Source organism: Talpa occidentalis, unplaced genomic scaffold (assembly GCF_014898055.3).
Source record: "Talpa occidentalis isolate TD23 unplaced genomic scaffold, MPIMG_talOcc4v2.1 talOcc4.9, whole genome shotgun sequence".
Lineage (NCBI taxonomy): Eukaryota > Metazoa > Chordata > Mammalia > Eulipotyphla > Talpidae > Talpa > Talpa occidentalis.
Window position 1 is genome coordinate 27,082,119 of NW_023605305.1, and position 23,494 is coordinate 27,105,612.

At 50.0% G+C, this 23,494-nt stretch overlaps 1 protein-coding gene and 1 long non-coding RNA gene across 5 annotated transcripts in view; one reads left to right on the top strand and one right to left on the bottom strand.

Moving 5' to 3' along the window:
• ST3GAL3 (ST3 beta-galactoside alpha-2,3-sialyltransferase 3) overlaps positions 1-23,180 on the top strand; it is a 187,181-nt gene extending 164,001 nt beyond the window's left edge. For 2 of the 4 annotated variants that reach the window (XM_037500212.2, XM_037500213.2), the window contains 3 exons: positions 16,570-16,716; positions 16,888-17,034; positions 22,128-23,179. In XM_037500212.2, the coding sequence (XP_037356109.1) occupies positions 16,570-16,716; positions 16,888-17,034; positions 22,128-22,217 (384 nt within the window). In that variant the 3' untranslated portion in view covers positions 22,218-23,179. Of the gene's footprint in view, positions 1-16,569; positions 16,717-16,887; positions 17,035-22,127 lie in introns of all 4 variants that reach the window. The other 2 variants (XM_054691530.1, XM_054691531.1) reach the window with 1 other exon arrangement.
• Positions 20,384-22,032, bottom strand: LOC119236387 (uncharacterized). The gene is made up of 3 exons (XR_005123043.2): positions 21,833-22,032; positions 20,677-20,780; positions 20,384-20,519 (listed from the first exon to the last, which is right to left on the bottom strand). It is a non-coding gene; the product is annotated as an uncharacterized LOC119236387 (long non-coding RNA).
• Positions 23,181-23,494: the final 314 nt, after the last annotated feature.

Consider the following 23,494-nt stretch of genomic DNA (forward strand, 5'->3'; position numbering starts at 1 on the left):
CTTCTCTTTGCTTTGAAGGCGGTAAAATCGGCATCCCAGCTAGGCGCTTTTCACAGAGAGAGGGGAGGGAATTGGATCTGCCCGGGTGAGCACCAGGGAGCTGGGGGCTGCTTTCTCACCCTGGCCTCTGCCCATCTGCCCACCTTGTCTATCACATTGTTCCTCTGCCCCTGGACACCTGTCAAAGGAGTGCCCAGAGGGCAGGACCTGATCCCATAGACTTTTTTTACTCTACAGAGTCCAGTTATCATAAATGATTTGGAATCAGCTCAAACACAAGTTCCTACCTGGCACTGGGGTGGCACAGGCATTCCAATTGGGGAGGCCAGGCCATGGGGTGGTCAGGGCAGCCAGTTGGATGGTGGTGCATGCTCCTTCCAGGAACACCCAGGTCAGTTCCTCCAGCGTTCTTACAGTTCATCCAAGGGAATAAGGAGAAAAAGAAGAAAAGGAAAGAAACCAAAGAGTCTGAAGACATGGGCACTCGGGGAGCAGACAGCAGGACCTCATTTTTCCCAGGGGGACTCTGAGTTGCTCACTGACTGGCCTCGCCTTGGCGACAGTCTGATCAAAGACACCAAAGCAGTTGGATGAGGAAGTGTGGGCTGTGCTTGGGCGCGCTCACCATCATGGTCCCGCCAGGGTTCTAGAACCAGATCTAGCCCTGTGTCAGTGAGGACTTCTCAGGGTTGGTAAGTGAATGGGAGGAGGAGGGAAGAGACGGAGAGGAGTCCTTGGAAGTCCCATCTGACTGACTCCAAAGTCAAAGATAATTTAGGTCTCCAGAATGGGCTGCCAGAGGAGAGGCAGTCATGCCCTGGCCTCTTTCCCCCTGCTGCCGGCTAGGTCCTGCACAGGCCCTTTTGGCTACCCCAGAAACCTCTTGTTTAGTGCTCTTCTCTACCCCATGCCCTGGACCAAATGCGTTCTCACCACTTCTCCTGAGCTCTGTTCACTCCTCTGGCATCTGACACCCAGGCCAGTGTGGGAGAGGCTGCTCTCCAGGCCTCCTGTCTGGTTCCTTGCCACAGGGTTGTCCTGTCCCTACAGCACTCTTTCTCACCCTGCAGCTTCTGGGCTGCTCTCTGCCCTGTCTGCAGCCTCATCTGCAGAATTCTAGCAGGACCAGCTCTGTGTTCAGGAGCCAGGGCTGGACAGGACTGGAATTCAGCGTGGCTTTGGCCTGTCACTTACCTTGTGGGCAGTAAGTGCATGTACCCACGCAGCTCAGAAGAGCACCAGTGGGGAAACAGGCTGGACTGAGGATGGTGCTAGGGACATGGAGCTATGGCAGTAGCTGAGTGTCTGGTGAGAGGGGGCAACCTCTAGCCCTTGCAGATGCTTCTCAGAGGCACCCCTGGCTCCATCCCTCCTTGTAGTCATGCATTCGCCAGGTATCCCTGAGTGTTTTCTGTGCTGGCAGTCGGCTGCTCCCTGTGCACACATGGATGAATTAAACACCGTTCCTGACCCTGAACTGCTCACAGGCTAGCGGGAAAGACAGGCCTGAAATTGGAATTGTGATGTAATGTGGTAGGGCTAGGGCTGGAGCATCTTCCTGGTGTTTGATGAAGGCCGGAGACGCCCCCTCCATTGTCCTAAGGCAAGAGCCTGGGCCTGGGTTATATGTGAGAGCCACAAAATATCCCCTGCAGTCACTCAGGCCCCATCCCCTCTACCTTGGTCATCCTCTTGCATTGCTCATGATGCCTGGTAACCCAGGGCTTCAGAGACCCCAGGAGATGCCTTCCCAATACCCTTGACTGCCTCTTTCTCCTGCTCCCCCCTTTCCCCCCTGCCCCTGAAGCTGGAGAGCTGGCCTGCTGCTGGTGCTCAGTTCAGGGAGGCCTGGGCGAGCTGGTGTGGGTGTGGTCCGAGCCGGGCACAGGGAAGGGAGAAGACAGGGCTGGGAGTTGTTCTGGACAGCCTGACTGTCCAGCTGTAATTCAGTCCTTGGGGAAGGAAGGAGGGATCTAAGGGGGCTCGCCAGGGCCCCACAATCATGCACTGGGGTGCTGGGCCACTGGGTTTGGGAGAGGCCAAATGGTTTAAGAGCAGCTGAGACCTTGGAATCATACAGACTTGGGCTTAAGTTTAGACTGACTTTTTAGCTGCATTACCTCAGGCAAATTACTAGACCTCTTAGATTTAGTCTCATCTATAAAGTCTCATCTATAGTTTCATCCTTCAGGGTAGTTTTAAAAATTAACCAAGAGAAAAAAAAAAAAACAGAGGGACCTAGCATAGTGCTTGATACTTCATAATGATAAGGCTGTTTATTGGTCTGTCCTGACGATAATGCTATTTATTGTTGTATTGCTGCAGATGGCAGTCCTGCTGGAGAACTCAGTTACACGAGGGGGTGAAGTATTTGTCCAGACAGTAGGGTCTGACCTAGGAAGTGACCTAAAAGCAGGGGTCAGAGGCCAGGCCTGGAGGAAGCAGAGCGATGGGCCTCCTGGGTAAGGCAGCAGGGGTGAGCTCACAGTCTAGATGTCCACAGGACAAACAGGGCCACCAGGTCCTTATGCCCAGGATGGGGATTAGATGCCCTGTGCTCTGTGCCAGGCCTGCAAGGGATGTGGGGCCCTAAGGCTCTGAGCAGAAGGAACTCAGGGGAATACCACCTCACCTTGGGAGACAGTGCAGGGCACCTCAGAAGGGTGGCAGGGTGCTACTATGGCTTCCTGCTGCTTGATGAGACCTCCACTAAGCCGCTTCATGGTCCCTACCTCCAGGCTCCTTTCCAAAACTCTGAGACAAGCTCTGCCATTTCTTTTGCAGCCATCTCCCGTAGACCCAGCTGTCCAGCAAGCTCTTATCCTCTGTGAGGCCCAGGAAGTATCCACGCTCTCCCTGCTATGACACCCTAGCCCTTGCCCCTCCACCCTCATTGCTCATGTCATCACCACCCTCTGCTCTTCCATTACTGTCACCTCTGACCTCTGGTTACTCTGCCTCATAATCCTGGACATTGTCATCTCTTCCTGCCTCTCTGTTCTTCCTCCTCGCCTTTCTTTGACTTCTTTTCTTCTTCCTTTTCCTCTTCCTCCTCCTTCCGGCATCCGCATAGCTGTCATTTACTCAGCCCTCCAGTGCCAGTTCCTTTGAATTCTTTCATTCAGTTCTCATAATGACCTTATTGGTCAGTACTATTAGAACCCCATTTTGGAGATTCGGAAACTGAGGCACAGAGTGGATGCATTACTTGCTCGGATCACACAATTAGCTAAATGGTAAAGCTAAATTCAGACCCAGCTCTGACTCACTTGTTCATGATTCATTCACTCATCAACTCCAGATCAATCACCAAAATCGCAGGGAGCCTGTGCTTCAAACATTGCCTCCCTCCAGAGCCCCTGCTCCCCCACTTCCTCCACGTGCAGCCAGTCCAGCCAGCATTCACAGAGCTGGGTGGAGACCATGGTGACCTTACCTTACTAGCCACTTGATGCCACTGGCCACTCCCTTGTCCTACCCCTCTTTGTTGTTCTCAGACCTTGCTCCCACCATTATCTTCATTTCTGCTCTACTTCCCTCCCTATTCTAAGCAGAAAGCTCCTGTCTAGCTCTGCAGGGGAAATAAAGGTGGTTACTGGTCAGGCGCTCTCACCTAACAGACTTCTGGTCTACAGACAGACCTGCATCCCCTCTGCTGGCCTCCGCCACCTGCCTCCCTGCGCCCCTCTCGGCTGCTCTTTCCTCTGGTCCTCAAGGCACCTTCTCCCATCTCCTGGGAACTGTCTTCTCTCATTTTTCTCCTTTCTCACCTTTTTACTCTCTGGCAAAACTATCCTCTCACATCTACATATTTGTTCAGTTCCCTCTCACCTTAAAAATAAGAAGCCCATGGCCTCCCTGGTGGCGCAGCGGTTGAGCGCTGGGTTGCGAAGCTGCCTGCAGCCTCTGCAGCGACGGTTCGATCCCTGGCTGCTCCCCGGCCACAGGAGGAGGGTCCCGCATGGCGCGCAGACCTCTCCTGCCTCCCGCTGCTCCCCTCAGCAGTGTACTTCGGTCCTTCTGCCTGCTCTGCTCCCTGCTCTGGCTCTGGTGAATTCTCTCACCCTCCCGCGCTTCCGACTGTACCCAGTGCTTGTATAAATAAATAAGTAAATAAGTAAGTAAGTAAGTAAATAAATAAATAAATATAAGAAACCCCACTTTAGCTTAGGCTCACCCTCCTTCCCTTCTCCTTCAAGTTTCTGGAAAGAGTCATGTCTGTGGCTGGTGCATCTCCATGTTTTCACCTTCTATTTTGAAACCTTTCTAAGCCTGTCCTTCTATCACCAATGACCTTCTGGCTCCCACGTCCAGCCTTTGGCCTCCCCTTGGAGGAACAGCACACATCGAGGGAGGGGGGCATTTCCTCTGAACAGGGCAGGTACTTGGTATTGGCTCAGGTGTGAGAACCACTGACCTGCAGGATAAAATCCTAGACCCGGGCCTCCCTGGTGGTGCAGCGGTTGAGCGCTGGGTTGCGAAGCTGCCCGCGGCCTCTGCAGCGCCGGTTCGATCCCCAGCTGCTCCCCAGCCACCGGAGGAGGGTCCCACATGGCGTGCAGACCTCTCCTGCCGCCCGCTGCTCCCCTCAGCAGTGTACTTCGGTCCTTCTGCCTGCTCTGCTCCCCGCTCTGGCTCTGGTGAATTCTCTCACCCTCCCGTGATTCTGACTATACCCAGTGCATGTATAAAGAAAACAAACAAACAAACAAACCAATAAATAAATAAATAAAACATGCCTCTAAAAAAAAAAAAATCCCAGACCCTTAGCATAGGACTCTCTGATCTGGCCCCTTCCAGCATCTCCCTTGTCCTTGCCACTCTTTCTCTCACCGGGCCTGTGCTCTGCACTCTGACTGTGCTGGCAGATGGAGCCTCGCTTACACCTCCCCATCCTGCCCGCTCCCCTCCCAAGGCGCCACTGGGGGCTTTTCTGATACTCCCCTCAGCACAGGTGAGGGTTTACATCTCTGCCCACTCCTATGCCCCCGGGCAGGAAATGTCCTGTTTATTTCTCGGTCCATCGTCCACAGTGTTTGGAACCAGCTGGCATATGAATAAATGTGGAAAGAGAGTCACAGAGGAAGGTGGAATCTTCCGACAGCGTCAGGATTCCAACCCAAATCTTCTGACCCTCAGCCCAGGGCTCCTCCTCGCGGCGAGCCACCTCCCTCTTCTTGCCCTGGGAGAGCATTCTTTCAGATTCTGCCCTGGTGCCCTTTGGTCTCCTCTGGCCTTTCCTGGGCATCTCTTTCCTCTTAGCCATTTTTGATCTTTCTACAATTCCAAGATCATTGTCAGTGATAAAGAAATGAAAACTAAACAGTCCCTGGCTCTCTGCCTCTCCCAGTTGTCTGTCAGCATCTCACAGTCGGCCCCACGCCGACTCATCTTTGTTCATTGCTTTTTCCAAATATAGCTCTCAAAAAGGTTTTTTGACCCTCTCCTCATATCATACATCAAAATAGATTCCAAGTGGACTAAAAAGCAAAATATAAAAATACAGCCAAAGGAAATTTTGAAGAAAGTAGAATAAAAATCAGATCCCTGGAGAGAAAATAACTTTCAAGGGATGGAAGTGCTAGAAGAAATCAGATTTGATAACATATGAAAACTTAAATTAGCCACCACAAAAAAAAAAAAAAAGAAACACCCTGGATACCACAAAACTTTGAAAAGTTTATTTAGGAAATATGACAAACAAATTATTACTATCATAAATGTTGATAAGAAAACCATTAGGGCCCTAGTAGATAATGGACAGGAGACCAAGCCAGTCACACAGAAAGGAGTATGACTAGTAACCAACAGAAACATGGTTAGCCTTCTTAGCAGTCAGGGGGACTCAGGTGGAGGTAAAGGGGTGCCATTTAGCTCCAGTTTAGGCCCACCCCTAGAAAATGAGTTTCAATTCTAATACCCAACTCTGGCAAGAGCGGGTGACAGGTGCCCTCGAAGGGGGAAGCTCTCTAAAAAGGCAATGATGCCCCACTTCAAGATCCATCATCATCCAAGAAAAGGGAAATCTGCACATAGATTTTTATTATCTTTAATTAGCCAAATCCAAATATAACCTCAGGGTTTATTATGTGAATTATGGTTCAACCACTTGATGGACTGGAAAGCGCCACCCAGTGACCCTGCAGAGGTGTGGGCGCTTGGAACCCTCACGGCTCTCAGTGCTCTCCTGCTGTGGAGGTGAGGTCGGGGAAGCAGCACCTGATTCAGTGTTAGGAGCAAAAACTAGCCAGTGCCTCAGCCCACATCTTCAAGTTTCATTTTCCTCAAGTGAGTAAGATTATACAGAAGCCCAGAGGACTCGTACAAGCTCCCCTGCATGGCTCCCTGTTGGAAGGAGTGAGACCTGCACACGACAGAGCTTGACATGCTGTGTTCATTGCAGGCCAGGAGCACCTCTGCCAAGTGAGGCTCAGTGGCAAGTCTTGCCTGCCTACTGGGCAGGAAGCCCAGGCCTGGGGGGCCAGGTACAAACAAGTCAGGGAGAGCAGCAGGGCCTGTGCACAGGGTGGCAGATGCCACCTGCTCGAGGTCCACCACCCTTGAGAGCTGCAGCATGCAGACCTGGTGTGAAGAGGGTGCCTGCTTTTTGTGTTGTGTTGTGGTATCAGAGGTGTGTCTGTAACATATACTGAGTGCTGGCTCAGGTCATAGTTGAATGAGCATCGTTTATAGCTGACATGCACCCCCAGATTTATGAGATGCATCCAGGAACTGGCTATCTTGGAAACAGGGTGCTGCTTGATTACTTTGAGTTCCTCTACATATTTATTTCTGTGGCATCAGGAATTACATACGCCAGCAGGGCATTCTCCTTAAAAGTTTAATCACGTATGTATGAGCCAGTGTTTTTACATAGTAGAGGTAACAGGCCAATACCATACTCTAATCAAAGAAAGCATTCATTCACATTTATGCAAAAAAGTCATAGATAGTAATAGTTGTACATTCAAAGGGCCAGTGGCTCAAAAAAATACTGCATCATCTCAAGTAGAAAACTTGGGAACCCATCCAAGAAGGTCATATAGGAACAGGTCTTCCCTCGTTGGGCTATATATTATAATTCTTTTATCCCTGGTCTTAAGAAATTAAGCTGTAAATTCTAGAGGGTCAGGCAACCTTACTAGCCTTGGTACTCTGGCTACCTAAGCACCGACTGCACTGCCTCTAAGAACTGGACTAGTGGCTGTGGCCATCATCTTTTACCTTTTTTTTTTTTTTTAAAGATTTATTTATGCATATAAGAGCTGGGGTACAGGCCAGAGGTGTGAAGGGGGTGTGCGTGTGAGAGAGGATTCACCAGAGACAGAGCGGGGAACAGAACAGGCAGACTGACTGAAATACACTGCTGAGGGGAGCAGCGGGCAAGACAGGAGTGATCTGCGCCATGTGGGTTGCTCCCTGGCTGGCAGGGGATCGAACTGGTGCTACAGAGGCTGCGGATTGCTTCATAGTGCAGTGCTTAACCCCTTGCACCACTAGGGAGGCCTTTTACCTTTTTAATAATGTTCTTTTCAAAATGAGTTCGTTCTCCTGTGCATGTATGTTCATTAACTCTGGGTGGGGAAAAAAGAAGCTTCCCCAGACTTTTAAATTTGTAATAAAGGCAATTTTTAAAAAATAAAATTTTGCATATCTGAAAAGAAAATAAAAAGGTCTACTACGCCATTTCTTGGCTCCAGGACACTAAACCCTGAACCCTAACTGACTTTCTATGAAGTTTGGCCAGGTGAAGATGAAGTTTGGGACTCAGAAAGCAGCATTGACAACAATTATGATACATTAAGTGAATTGAAGATGATTACTATAATGTGTGTGGCCTGGGTATGGTACAGCCCTTAGGCCTGGGCAAGAGGGGTGCCTTTCTGTCCTCCAACCACACCCTTTGCCATGGAGTGAAGAGGAATATGCAAGGTCAAGAAGGATTACCTACCCCAGACCCATCCTGGCACATAAAACATGGCCTGTCAGACCATGACCAGGGACTGCAGAATTTCTTGCCCTAGCAGTGCCAAGTCCATCTCCATCCTCTTCAGGGTAGACTACACCCCCTGTGCTTGCCCCCAAGCCAGGGGAGGGCTGTTGCAGAGGCTATTCCAGAGTTTGGATGTGCAGGCTAGGGGACCACACGTGTGCACAGTACTTCTCACAGTGGGGTGGGACCAGGCATGGAAGGGCAGGGAGCCAGGCAAGGGCCAGCTTTCCCTCCACCACTATGGTCCAGCCCATCGCCAGGAGTCCGAATTCTAAATTAAAACCTGGCCTTCTAGGACATTTTTTCAAGGGAGGGTGGGATATAATTTATTTAATGGCTTGATACCATGAGTTATAACTTCAGATATTTAGAATCTAAAGTGTAGACATGTATGTGGACATCCACTGGGAATGTTGCCCCCGACTCCCACGAATGTAGACATAGTGGCAATGCGTGGATATAGTGGCAATGGCTGGTTCTGAAGCTGGGCAAGCAGGGGACCGATTGTGAGCCGGTCACATCACAGAGCTTGGACTTTATTCTGAGGAGTAATAATAGCACAAGCTAATAAGCCAACTTTGTACCAGATGTTTTATGTGCCTGACTTTTAACTCCCAAAGCACAAAATACTAAGAAGTGAGAACTGGTCTTCGTTCTCTAATTTAATAGATGCAGATAAGCAGACAAAGGCATACAGAACTTGCTGAGAGACACAGAAGATAGGGTGTCAGGGTTCAAAACAGACCTGTGGAATAGTCACAGCAATCTAGTGAGAAGGACAAAGCTGTGCAGTGGGCCTATGTGAAGCGAAAGGTTTGGTGGTTGCTTGGCCCCTAGGGCTGATGGGGAAGGGGAAGTGGTAGGGGACGGCTCCAGATGCTCTTAAAAATCTCTTTGTTTGGTTACAATTAATGTTTTGTGGACTGTTGGTTGTCTAAAATATAAAATGTATTTGTACAAAAAGTAAATGGTTTATATTTAACAGGCACTCTTGTATCTGTTGACTGGCTGGTCCGGATTAATCACTAGCTCTGAAATATTTACATCTGTAAAATAGCCTTCTTTTGAACTCTTCTTCATTTTGCTTATAGTTCTCTTAGTATGTCACCTCTCTCACCCTCTTATTTTATGTACTATGCATGCAATATTTTTTGGATATGTCTCCTATGTATACATGGGTAAGGAAAACAAAACCAAAACAAGCCATCTGAGTGGGCAGTGAGAAGCCACTGAAGATTTGAGCCCTGAGAGTGTCAAGATCAGATGTGTGCAAGTGCAGGGGCTGCCGGAAGGCAAGGTGGAGGCAGGGGGACTAGTGGCCGTTCAGTGACCCTGTGAGAGTCAATGACCTGTCCTAAAGCAGTAGTACAGAGAGCAGGAGTGGACACACCTGCCCTCCCCTTGGCTGCCCAAGGCCCGTCCGTGGTCAGTCTCTGCTCCCAAACTCGTCTTGGCACGTTGACTGCTGCTCGCCAAACAGTGGGAGGAAAGGGCTGCAGAAGAACCCCGCAAGGGTGCAGTGAAGCCACCGCAGGAGCTGGTTGGGAAGGAACTTCTTCCCTAACGCTTCTCCCCCATTGGCTCCCAGCTGTTTAGATGAGTACAGAGCAAATTGCATCAGCAGGAGATTGTCAGCTCCGCACAGATGAGCTGGGTCCAGACTTGACTGAGGCAGGGACATTCCTGGAGGAGGAGGGATTCAACAAAGAATGCAGCCCGGGCTGGCCTTGAAGAGTGCTTCGACCATCCCTGGGCCAGCTCCATTGACTGACTTCGTAGGCTCTGTGTTGGGTCCTTTGGGTCAGGGAAATGAGAGTCTTGGGCCAGATTTGGAGAGGCCTTCTGGGAAGGGCTATATTCTGGCGGCAGGCTTGGCAGTGTCGCTCAGGAGCAGAAGGTCTATGGTGCCCACTGCCCTTCTGGAGGGACCAGAGGGGAAGCTGGCTCCCCTATTTGATGTCTGTCTGAGTACTGGTCCCTCTTGGATCTGACTTTGCTGACCACACCCTCTGTGTCCCTGCCTTGGCTTCCGTGGCTCTCATTAACATAACAGATAAGATTTATGGAGCTTTTGCTATATGCCAATCCCTGTGCCAGGACCTTTAAAACATGCATCTTCTCATTTAATCCTCAGGAAAATAGGTCTTCTCTCTATTTTACATGTGAGGAATCTGCTACTTCAAAGAGATGATGTGGCAGGCCCTAAGTCACCCAGTAAGGACTTGGGATGTGGACCCAGATGAGGACCCCAGTGGTCCAGGCTCCAAGGCCCACGATCTGCCACTGCTTCACATGCTCCCTAGGTCTCACTGTTCCCTCTCCCTCCTCCCGGACCCTGTGTTTCCACCCCCCCTTCCGTGCTGGTGTTCGCAGGGTTCTGTGAAGGTTCTCGTCTCTTCCACCCTTAATCTGAAGCCAGCAAATTGCCTTGACTTCAGGGTTTCTGTGACCTGCGATGGTATGCAAAACGTCATGTGTATGTGCCTGTGTATGTTTTTACAGAAACAGAAACCATAACTTTTATTTAGGAGACAGGCTGGGGTTTTGTTGGTACTTGATATTTTTATGACTGGGAAGTGGCAATGCCCAAATCATATCTTGATCTTATTATTCCTCCTTTCTCTGAAATTCCTAAGGGGGCTCTGCATCAAGACAATGACAGATGGGAAAAATTAAACAGGAGCACTGAATTGTTTATGTGTGGGTCCCAGTGAGCAAATGCAGGGCTCTCTGGGGTTCGAGACCCCAACTCAGCACTCCTTTCCCCCAGAGCCTCGTCGTTGCTCTCCCCGCTGCTGACTGCTGGCCCCAGGACAGTGAGGGCTTCAGTGCTCAGCACACGGGGAGCAGAGGCAGGGACTGGGGTGCTGGGCTTGGTCTAAGGAGGCAGACTCTGCCTCAGTTTACCCATAGCCCCAAGGAGCAAGGCGTCAAAAAGAGCTGTGTGTGTGTTTCACCCCAGTAGATGGGACAGACTCATTATCCTTAGTTCTGAGCAGTCAGGTGAGTCGTTTTAGTGCCCAAGAGAGAATGAAGATGGGGAGAGGCAGAAGCTTTCCCCTCTCCGCTGGGGCTTTTGTCAGATTCCAGATAATGAGCTGTTTCCTGCAGCTTCACATAGAGTCACACATGGGACTTTTAGCTCATGGGAAAAGCCAAGTGACATTGTTTCAGAGGTGGCGGTTCGTGGCTGGAAAGAACTGGATTCTGAAGTTGGATCCAGCAGTCCCTGCCCCGCTTGCCGTGTGCTGAGCATTTCTGTCCCCACCATGAAATGGGATGCGAGGCACCAACCAGAGTGACCCCTCACTGGCCTTGGATCTCCTGAAGGCAGAGGAGAGCTCGCCATCCCCTTGGCTGCGGTCCCCGGACGCCTGGGTGTGCACAGTTGTGTGGTGGTAGTGGTGTGGCAGGAGGAACACCCGCATTGGAGTCACAGCGCTCAGGTTCGGTTCTTGTCACTGCCATGTGCATGACCTCAAGCATGTTGCTTCATCTTGGCTGCTGCATCTGTGAAGTGGGTGAAAGTTGAAGGGCGTTAAATAAAGCAGAGTCTGAAAATCAGCCTGGAGCTTCACACACAGCCCCAACTTCGCCCGTTCCTGGCTCTCCCTACCCCTCCCAAGCCGCCCCTGCACCTCTCCTCTCTAGACATGTGTGGGCAGGAGCCCTGGCTGGGGAACTGTTGGGGCCTGCCAAGCTCTGTAGAGGGGAAGGGGCTGTGCTTCACCTTCCTCTCACTCCACAGCAGGCCCACCCAGGAGGGACCCCTCCCCAGTTCTGCACAGAGCTTGCCTATTTAGCCACCTTTCTTACTGGGTACTGTTACCCCCACCTGACTTGCCCTACATGCACCCTTTCTGGACACAGGGACATAGGAGAGTGATGGACTGGGGTCTGCTGTGGGTCTCACTGGGACTCAGAAATTTGCCTGAGGATCTGTCACTTGAATTGACCCTTGGAAGATAGGTGGAATTTGCCAGAAAGAGAAAAATTGCCATGGAGGTGGGGAGACATGAGGAGGGAGGGCTGGAACAGAGAGAATCCATTGAAGGCCTCAGATAAACTTGAGAGGAGCTGGCCACTGGGGAGCTCTGCTGCAGGGCTGGGCTATGGCAATGAATCAGATGTGAGCCCCGGCCCTTGGGGTGGAGGCTTACAAAACACCCCTAAAGCTGACCAGGTAACTCCACCTAAATTATCTCATTTAATACTCACAATAGCCGATGAGGTAAATACTGTTAGCATCCCTGGTTTATCCATCCGGAAACAGAAAGTTCCTTGCCCTGGATCTCCGCTCTGAGCCACCAGAACTGAAGCTGAAGCCAGGCCTTGTATCTTCTGTCTCAGTTCCTTTGGGCTCTGTAACAAAACACCATAGACTGGGTAGCTTATAAACAACAGAAATTTATTTCTCACCTCTCCAGAAACTGGCAAGTCCAAGATCAAGGTGTTTGGTGAGGCCTTCCTGGTTCATAGATGACCATTTTCCATGGTGTCCTCTTCATGTGGGAAGGGGCCAGGGGTCTTTCTTGGGCACCAGAGCCATTCTTGTGGGCTCTGCCCTTATGACCCAATCACTTCCCAAAGGCCCCATCTCCTGATGCCTTCTCCTTGGGCATCAGGTCAGGAAAGACACGAGGAACTAGGAGATGTCTTTTTTAAACAAGTAAGTCTTGATTAAACAAGTTGGATGGGCCAGGTGGTGAGAGATGGAAAGCCACAAGGGATGGAGGAGCACCAGGAGCGTGGAGCATGAATTAGCAAGTGGGGACTGCAGATACGCTCCGGTGCGAGTGAAGTGGCAGGCGCTGACCGGGCAGTGCTCACGTGAGCTGACGTGTCTACAAAGATCATTTGGGCAGAGTGGCTAGGGAGGCAGAGATGCCCTCTCTAGGCGCTCATTACATTGTTGAGTGAATGAATATGCCTCCACTCTTTTGTGCCTTTATATCCCAGTCACTCTGCTGGGCTCGGGGTGTTTGGCAGGCAGTAGAACAGATGCTCTGAGTGTGGCGGGAGCCGGAGCATGAGTTTGGGCAGAAGGGCTTAATCTGTGGGATCCGAAGAAGCGCAAAAAGAACTAAATGACTGGTAGGTAGGAGAGGATGGGCTGGAGAAATGAAGAAGAATCAAATGTCGATTCCTAGGTTTCTGGTTTGGGAAATTAGATGGACAGTAGAAGATAAGAACTCAGGAGGAAGAGCAGATCTGGGGAAACTAGAAATAATTTAGATGTTGAACAGCAGAGGATTGGTCAAATAAATTACAGGATACCCCTGTGATAAAATTCTTAGAAAACCTAATTTTATTATTTGTAATATTTCATTATATAAATGTACCACTTAACCAAACCTCTAAATTTAAGGATTTTTTTCCCTGGCTTTTCACTTCTATAATAATGTAATAAACCACTTTTTACAAAGCATTTCACCATCCTAATTACATTTAGAAGAGAAACGTTAGAGTCACTAAGTATAAACAACTTTGAAGCATTTGATACATATTGTCAAGTGACATTTTAGGACGGTTGACCATTTGACACTTATAACAGCATAGCATTCTGCCTCCCTGTGCCACCATCAGTGCTAGGATACACACGCGCGCGCGCACGCGCACACACACACGTTTTAGAGATTAAAAACAGTATCTGATTTTAATTTGCATTTCTTGGCAATATCAAATGAGTTTTTCATGCTTATAAATTTGTTTTTTAAATGTTATTGGTTGGCCATTCATTTACAAAACTAGAGTGTAGGAGCACATCTTCGTGTCTCCAAATCTGTGTATACTTCACTCCCCTGCCCCCAGGATCTAGTGTCATTTACACCATCATGCTGACTCCCTGACCTTTCCTCTCGTCCCCCTCCCCATTCCCCTCTGATAACTACTTTTCATGGAGTCTAAATTATTTTAGATTCTATGTCTAATTGCTTGCCAGTTCATTTGCCTTGATTATTTATATTCCACAAATGAGTGAAACTATCCAGTAATTGTCTTTCATTTTCTGACTTACTTCACTTGGAATAATCACCTCATCGGTAATGTTGAAAAAGGCAAGAGTTCACCTATTAATAGTCAGTAGGCATTTTGGTTGTTTCCATGTCTTGTGAATAATGCTACTATGAAATAGGGGTGCATAAATCTTTTTGTATTAGCCTTTTCATATTGTTTGCATAAATACCTAGAAGCGGCATTGCTGGGTCATACAGTATTTCCATTTTGAGGGGTTTTTTAATTATTTATTTATTTATTTATTTATTTATTTATTTATTTATTTATAGAAGAACTGGGGTGTAGGCCAGAGGTGCCGGGGCAGGGGGGAGTGAGAGGATTCACCAGAGACAGAGTGGGGAGCAGAACAGGCAGATCTCCTGAAATACACTGCTGAGGGGAGCAGTGGGAGAGACTGGAGAGGTCTGCTGTTGCCATGTGGGTCACCTCCCTGGCGGGACATCAAACTCAGACTGTAGCAGTGATAGCCAAGGGTTCCTAGGGGTACTAGGGAAGCTCCACTTTGAGTTTTTTAAGGAATCTCCATGCTGTTTTCCATAGAGGCTGAAGCAATTTACATTCCCACCAATAGTGAACGAGAGTTCCTTTTCTCCACACTCTGACCAACACTTGTTTCCCTCGATAGGAGCCTTTCCTACAGGTGTGAGATCTCATTGTGGTTTTATTTGCATTTCCCTTATAAATGATGTTGAAACATTTTTTTGTGTGCCTGTAGGCCATCGCATGTCTTCTTTGGAGCAGTGCCTATTTGGGTCTCTTGCCCGTTTTTTAATTGGGTTGTTTTGTTGAGTTATATGGATTCCTTGTATATTTTGGAAGTTAATCCCTTGTCAGAAATGTGATGTGCAAAATATCTTCTCCCAGTCAGTAGGTTGTCTTTTTTGTTTTTATAAGGTTTCTTTCACGATACAAAACCTTTTTTAGTTGATGTAATCCTGTTTGTCTACATAACTTTTTTGTTTTTCCCGTTCTTATGGAATTTCATTGATTTTTCATCATTTTTAAAAGTATATATTTACTATTTGTTACAAAATTTTCCCACTTATTTTTTTCTCTTTTGCTTTTTAATATTTTTGATGTAGCAAAGCATTTAAAATGTTAAAAAGTCAAACATTAATTTTGCGTTAATGTTAGGAAGTTCAGTGATAAAATATACAGCTAAATTTTCTTTTTTACTTATTTTCAGAGTTGTATTTTCTAGCATTTAGTTATTTTGTGGATGGTGGGAGGAGAGAAAGTAAATGGATCTTTTTTTTCTAATTAGCAAACTTTTAAATGTTACTTGCTGAGAAAGACTTCTTGTTCCCATTGACAGTAAAGCTTCCTCCAGCATAACTGGAAAGATGGATGTGTGAATGGGTGGATGGATGGGTGCATGGATGAGGGGCTGGCTAGCTGGCTGGCTGGATGGGTGGGTGGATGGATGGGTGGATGGGGATCTGCTTCTAGGCTCTTATTTCATTGATCTTTGTGTTTATTCTTATACATCTATCACTGTTTAATTGCAAATTCATAGTATACTTTTTTTTTTTAAAGATTTATTTATTTATTTATTTATTTATTTATTTATTTATTTATTTATACATGCACTGGGTACAGTCAGAGGCGCGGGAGGGTGAGAGAATTCACCAGAGCCAGAGCGGGGAGCAGAGCAGGCAGAAGGACCAAAGTACACTGCTGAGGGGCGCAGCGGGCGGCAGGAGAGGTCTGCGCGCCATGTGGGACCCTCCTCCGGTGGCCGGGGAGCAGCCTGGGATCGAACCGACGCTGCAGAGGCTGAGGGCAGCCTCGCAACCCAGCGCTCAACCGCTGCGCCACCGGGGAGGCCCTCATAGTATACTTTAATAATTTTTATTGGAGGGCTATTTTTATCTGTTAAATCTTTTGGATGGGTGTTTAGAATCCTTTTGGTAAATTTCAGCAATTCCACTGGGATTTTTCTTCGTCTAAGGTCCGCGTTAATCTGGGGAGGATTGGCTTTGTGTTATTCATCCTTCACTTTCAAGAGTATGGTTTGTCTCCCATTTCTTTAAAGTCATCCTTTTCTATGTCTCAGTAAGGAATTGTAGGATTTTTACTAGCTCACATTCTGTCTTTATTTTTCAGGTTCCCGTTAGAACAGTTGACTGAGAGAGCAAGGAGAGAGCAGAAAGGAAAGGAGGCAAGCCCAGCAGAGCAGATAGGAGAGAAAGAGAGGATCCTCCTGGGCCCTTCAGTAGCTTTCAAAGGGGAGGAGAGGCAACTGGGTCTTTGTATCTTCGGACTGACCTAAGAACCCCCTCAGGCCGGAGCAGCACACTCCAGTCCCACTTCCTGGGCCCCCACCCTTTGTGTCCTTTTGTGTCCTCTATTATAATCTGTGGCCCCACTAAATTCTCAGTGGTCCCCACCACACACAAGTCCACCTGCCGTGTTTATTCCACATGTAGGCCTCATGTACCACCACACCCCCCTTCTGCCCCCCACCCCATTCACCTGTACACACTTTGGGTCCCTGCCACTCACCCAGTCCCATCACAAGCTGTGTGCCCTGCTCATGCCCACTTATGCTGTGTCCACAGAGTGCATCGGATGGCTTCTGGAAATCTGTGGCCACTCGAGTGCCCAAGGAGCCCCCTGAGATTCGCATCCTCAACCCATATTTCATCCAGGAGGCCGCCTTCACCCTCATCGGACTGCCTTTCAACAATGGCCTCATGGGCCGAGGGGTGAGAGAGCTAGGCCCTGGGAGAGGGGGGAGGGTACCTGGGTCAGAAGTGCCTGGGGAAGGAAGGCCAGGGCAGCAGGGTGGGGGCAGAGGGCTTGGAAAGAGCGCTCTGGGAAGCTTAGGCAAGGGTCTCAGCTTCACTCAGCCCTCCCTTTCCCCCTCCCTCCTCCAGAATATCCCGACCCTTGGCAGTGTGGCAGTGACCATGGCACTACACGGCTGTGATGAGGTGGCAGTTGCAGGCTTTGGCTACGACATGAGCACACCCAATGCACCCCTGCACTATTACGAGACCGTGCGCATGGCCGCCATCAAAGAGGTGCGGGGCTGGGCAGAGGGAGGGCGCGCTTCAGGCACAGGACAGGCTCTGGCTGAGTGAGCACAACCGGATTTAAAGGGATGAGCCACTGGCTGGTCTGGCTGCCCAGAGCTCCCCAAGAAGGCCCTGCCCTACTCTCAGCTGAGTCATTGGAGGGCCCTGCCTCCTGCAGTTCTCACCACCAAGCGGCCCCTGTGCTTCTCTCCCCAGGGCGCCTCTGAACCTGGTGCCCCCTTCTTCTCGACCTTCTCCACGGCCCGTGCTCTTCCTGCCCTGGCCCTGGCCCTGTACCTGCCTCCTCACTCTCCCCAACCCAGAACCATCCTTTCTACCACAATGCTCCCTTTCCCCAGGGAACTTCCTGGCCCCCTCAGAAAATCTGCAAACTTTGCCTTTCAGTCTCAGCACACCCCCTCTACCGCCCTTCACTGTGGCCAAGCACTGAGGCGTTTTATCACCCACAGTTGCTTTCAGGTGGTCCATAGATCCAGGTCCCTTAAAGCTCAAGAGACATTGAAGTTCCCCCCAGATTTTAGATTCTCCCAACTTCTCTCCCTTCATATCCCAGAGCCCATGGGGAGGCCTGAAGCCCTTTTACAATACCTTGGCTTCGGCCACTTGCTGGCGCCTGGCAGTCTGGACTAGAGCTTTCAGTAGCCTCTCCACTCCTACATCTGGGTGGCTCACCCAGCTGTGCTGAGTCATAGTTCTATAAATGCAGGGGTTCTGATCCCAGCTAGCCCTCATTCCTGCTTTGCCGTCTTTTTATATGCCCTCACTAACCCCACACACTGTTCCAGAGCCTTCCACTTCCTGAAAGCTCCCACCTCTCTCTAGTGAGAAAACTTCCATGCCTGCTGGGCCCTCTCCCAGCACTCCTTTCTCCCACGTGGCACTTCATCCCTCACAGCCTGACCCTCCCTTTGCCTGACATGATTCCACCAAGCTCCCAGGGATTACCTCAAGCCTGCCAGATCCAATGGACACACATAAGTCTCCCCTTCCTGATCTCTCAGTAACGCTTTCTATGTTGCCCATTCTTCCTCTCCAAAACCCTCTGACTTAGACTTCCGAGGCGGTGACCCCAGTGTTCCTCTTCTTGCACTAGCCATTCTCTTTCTCCGTGTCCTTGATTTCAACCCACCCCTTAAGAATCAGCATTAGCTAAGCCTCCAGTCTGGACAAGCTTCTTCTCGCGCTACGTGTTCTCCGGGAGCTCTGCATCCCCATCCATGACTTCAGTGACCGTCTGTGTTATTTTACACTTTTTTGGCTCATTCACGAGACCATGGAATTAGGGATTAGGAGTTAGTTCAAAGATATAAGAGAGAGTTGGGGATCCCTAAGGAACACAGAAACAGCCTTACAGCTGGACCTCCTGCTGCCTGGAATGAGGTTCCGACGTGGGAAGATCATCCTAGGTCTAGGAAAGTTCCAGAATTGTCCATCTCCCTCCACCTGGCCCAGCCTCCCTCCTTATTACTGGGATCCTGTAGGGCTTTTCACTCCCCCCACTCCCCATGTATCTTCTTGCCTCTTTGGTCCCACCCCCTCCCCCAGCAACCCCTCCAGGCTGCACTCGTAGCTTTTACCTGCCTTCTGTTTACTTATATCTTGAGTCTCCTATGTTTTTTGTATGTAAACTTTGTGGAAGTTTGAGCCTGAGGGTGAGAAACTGTAGGTCCTACCTAGACAGTAGCCAGATCATGAAGGGTTTTCTCTGCCATAAGGGACTTGAACTTCACTCTGAAGGCCCTAGGGAGCCACAGGAGAACTTTAGGCTGGGAGTATCATGTGGTAGGGTCACTGTGACCCCGTGTGAAAGAGAAGGGAGCAAGGCAAGAAGAGAAGCTACCTGGGAGGCTGTCCCAGCAGTCTAGGCGAGAGAGGAAGACTGCGGACCGGAATTGTTCAGTGATGTTAGGAAGACAGGTAAGAAACAGGACTCTAAATGGACACAGCCTGGGGATTGCCTCCATGCAAGAATGAGGTAGAAGGACTCCACCTGCCTTATCTCCATTTTCAAGCGACTGCCCCCCTTGTCCTGCAGAAGCTCTTGGCTCTGAGGTTCATGGGAAGTGCTGTGCTGCCTCCATCCAGAGGGCTAAAGAGCACAGGTGTGAAGTCAAATCTCTGTGCCTTCCTTTCCTTATCCCTGATAGGGGTAATGATGCCTTCTAGATTGGGAAAGATTCGAGCTAAAGCCTAGCATCTAGTAAGCACTCATAGGTGTTAGTGCTGGTGTCTGGGTTTAGAATCCCTGCCGTCACCTTGGTGTCCTCAATAGGCAAGTGAGTCATTCAGCACCCTGGCCTCAAGTGGAGTGTCCCTTCCACTTGACTGACCAGCATCTTCTCTGGCCCTGAGAGAGCGTGTAAGCGTGTGGGCTGCGAGGACAATAGAGCAAGGATGGAATGCAAGGAGGAGGGGGTATGTAAGGGATGTCAAAGGAATTCAGCAAGGAGACAAGTGAAAATAGAGAAGAAGTAGGAAGACTCCAGGTCATGGAGCCCAAAGGAGCCCTATTTCAAGGAGACAGTGTCTCCCCCTCAGGTGCCTCAGAGGAGTCGAGTAAGGTGAGGGCTGGGAAGTGACTGAGATGCAGCAGTTAGGAGACCCCACTGCCCCTGGTGAGAGTGGTGTCAAAGGAAAGGTGGCACAGCACCCAGGGGCTCATATGTGAACAGGAGTCCAGGCCATGTGGGGAAGTTGAGACGGAAGGGAGGAGAGGAACTGAGTGGCAGGCAGCCGGGGGGGGGGGGGGGGGGGAGGGTCCCGTGGGAGTGCTGGCAAAGGGAGCTGGGAGTTATGAGCACAGCCGCTGGCTGATTCAGGGCAAGCAGACATGGGGGAGATTTCCCAGGGAGACCTGGGGGTGCCCTTGCTTAATGAGAAGGTGAAGAAGTAGGAACCCTCCAGAATCGGGTTCCAGTGAGACCAGGGCCCAGGACTATGAGAATCTGGTCCCGGCCTGAAGCCAGCATGGACAGCAGAGTGCTGAGGGCTCTGGAAGGCACCTATGCTGTCTGCATGGGAGGAGGAATCAGGGAAAGTGCACCAGAGAGAGAGCTACCTCCCAGGTTTGGCTTTTTTTGTTTACTCTTTTTTTTTTTTTTTTTAATGAGAATTGCTAAACATATTCATCAGTATGGTGAATAATACAGTGAACTCCCACTTCTGGGACACCCCACCCCCAATTATCAACAGGTGGCTAGTTGTCGCTCCTCTTCTTCTTCTCATGCTCTCATGCTCTCCCTTCTCACTGATTTATTTGGAAGCAAGTCTCAGATAGCATATCATTCCAGCCATAAACATTTCAACAAGTTTCTCTAAACGAGAAGGGCTATGTTTTTATTGTCATACCAAAAAACATGAACAGTAATTCCTTAATGTCATCAAATAGCCAGCCGCCTGCCGTCCTTTTGATTCTCAGAGGCTGCCAGTGGGCATTGCTGAAACTGGCCCCTTAGACTGGTTATTTCTCCCTGGAGATGATGAAGGAGGGAGGAGTAAAGAGTTGTATGAGTTTCCACATTTGCTTGAATCTTGGCCCTGCTGTTCCTGCAAACCTCCATTTTTTTGTCCTGTTTTATTTGTTCCCCAAGTGAATAAGCTCCATGGAGATCCACCAAGATCACTCACCTGAAAAGGAGGAGTATTTCTTGAGAGCCAGAGAGTCCCTCCAGTGACAGCCACCCAGCCGGTGCTTGCCTTTAGCCAAACCTTCATTTTCTTGCCTGTAAAATCTAATTTCATTCAGTGTAAAGTTGGGGAACACCTACTATTAAATAGGTAGCCCCTTCTGTTAAATAAAAATCCAACCAAGTTAGTTTTAAAGATCTAATTGGCTTTATTAAATAAAGCAAGTGGAAAGGCACTACAAAAAAATTCTTCAGACCTGTTTATTTTTTTAACACTTCAAAGAGACAGTGAGCCAGATGCTTGACTCTTGAAGGAATGAGTGCAAATCACCTGGGGGTCTGTAAGAGGGAGGGGCAGTTCACAGGTGGCAGGGTCTGAGTACAGGAACCCCAAAGGAGCTGGAGGTTCCAGAGAGCCTGCAGGGATAGTTGTGTAGTGCCGCAATGGTGGGAGGCACCTCTAGGGGCTGGGTACTCTGAGGAAGAGCCGGGCGGGGGGATTAGAGTTGCCACTGGGAGCGTGTGTGTCTGGGGGATACAGTCCCCAGGGGCAGCCAGGTTTGTGGTTAGCATGAAAAGTTGAAGGGAATGGTCAGAGGATAGAAATAGAGGGAATTTTGCCTGAGTTTCAGATAGAAAAGATTTGGAAGGTTGGAAAGAGTTGACTAGATCAGGATAAGTTGCTGACAGAGCCCTAAAATTCTACATCAGTAAATAGCGCTGGTAAATGTCAGTTGAACACAAACTATGATAAGGCTGTTGGCTTTCCTTCATTCTCTCGATCCTCTTTCATTCTCTGAAAGACTTAGTCATCAGCACTTCCTGGTGAGAGCACTAGGATAGAAAAGAAGCTGGGCCTGGGCACAGCCTTCCCCAGGAAAGCCCTGGAAGGCAGCATCTTCCCTGTCATTTCTACCAAATAGTAAGACTAGCCTCTTGTCCTCAGGCCCCTGGCTCTGATCTGCAAGGCAGGGTTTCATCAGCTGCCCCAGGCCTGACAGTGCATTGCATCAGGACAGAGTGTGACTAAGCCACCCCACCCTGGGCCGGGGCTGGACCTCAGTGACTCACATTGCCTGTCCTCAGGTGCCTAGGACCTAGGTGCCCCATGGGGGTTGGGGAGCTGGAGTCTGTAGGAACAAGTCTGGAAAGCTTACATCTCCTAAGACTTGGAAGAAGCGAAGAGGCACAGTCCCTCTGGGATGGGGAAAGGGGCTAGAGAGTTACTTTCTCCAAATCCTGGGCAGGGAGGGTGATGAGCCGAGGCACTTCTAGAGCATCATCATCATTGTTGGCACAACTAACAAGTGTCTGATTTCCCATGGTCACAGAACATCGAAGGGAGGTGGTCAGGAGGTGCCTGTGAAGCCCGGGGAGAAGGTGCATTAAAGCTTGCAGCAGGGCAATGGCCCAGCTGCCCATCTGACGGCTTCTCCCTCTCTCCCCTTCCAGTCCTGGACGCACAATATTCAGCGAGAGAAAGAGTTTCTGCGGAAGCTGGTGAAAGCGCGTGTCATCACTGATCTAACCAGTGGCATCTGAGGGGGGCCCAGCACGCGGCCACAGAGTCCAGGCACCACCAGGAGCAAGCAGCAGTCACCACCATCTGCCATTTCATTGACCATGGCCTGGCTCCTCCTGAGAGGCACGGGAATCTTCAGGCCCAGAGAAGGACAGTGCCAAGTGACCCCAGGGGTGGCAAGGCCTTGGGGAGCAGCCAGAGCTGTGTCTGCTCAGGCACCAGCATTGGGCCTCCCGCTCAGCCGGGCCCTTGAAGCCAGAGGGCCCGGAGGCCTCTGGCTGTGCCCCGCAGGCCCAGCATGCAGGAGGTGGGACGCTTGGCAGTAAGGCTGCTGCCAAAATCATTTCTGCAATCAGTGTTTGGTGTATTATCATTTTGTGAATTGGGAGGTGGGAGGGAGGGGAGGGATAATTTATTTTTAAATAAGGTTCTAGATGTCAATTGGTCCACTGGCCACGCAGAAGGAGGCCCCCTCGAGGCCAATCAGGCAGTGGTTCCAGTGGTCTCCCCGTGGGGTGGAGGTGCCAGGATTAGCCTGTACCCTACTCCGGGCTACAGGGAGGGGGCAGGATCTCACAACAGGCCCTGCCCGCTCATGACACTCTTGATCTTTCTTGGAGAGATGATGAGGTATTCCCACTCAGCGGTCCCTAGCTGCCCCACAGGGGAACTCTGCAGCCATTCTTTAAGTCAATAAGATGGCCCCTGGGCTGGAGCAGAGTGAACTTCAGAATCAGGAGGGGAGGCCTGGCCTGTCCCAGTGGGAACTGCCTCGCTCTCCAGCTGCAGCTGATCCACAGGACAATGCCCTAGGCCCAGGCTGACCAACTTGGCAGCTCCTCTGAGGTTCAGGAGTGAGATTGCCAGGTCTGCCTTCAGCCTGGACCTGAGGGAAGTGAGGCTCAAGACACTTACCCAGGCTGGGCAGCCATCATGGAAGCAATAAAGCTCTTCCCTGAACCTGGCCTCCTCTTGCTTTCTCTGACTTTCCTGTAAGAAACAGTAGTCTGGGGCCTCAGCTACACCCAAGGGCGATCTCCCTGGCCCACAAATTCCTAGGTTCTTTTATGAGAGTCAACGGCAAGGCCTGGGTAGCCATACGAACCTTCTGGAGCCTGTCCTGCCCCATGCAGCCTTGCATCACTTTGCCTTCACAGAGGCAGATGTGGTGTGCAGTGTGCCTGAGTTTACCCTGGTGCCTCTTAAAGGAGCCAGAGGGTAGGGGACTGAAGCCCACAGCCCTAGCTCAGTCCCCGCGTCAGCATGGCCCCAGCTGGGCAAGGGCCAGAGATTCCTG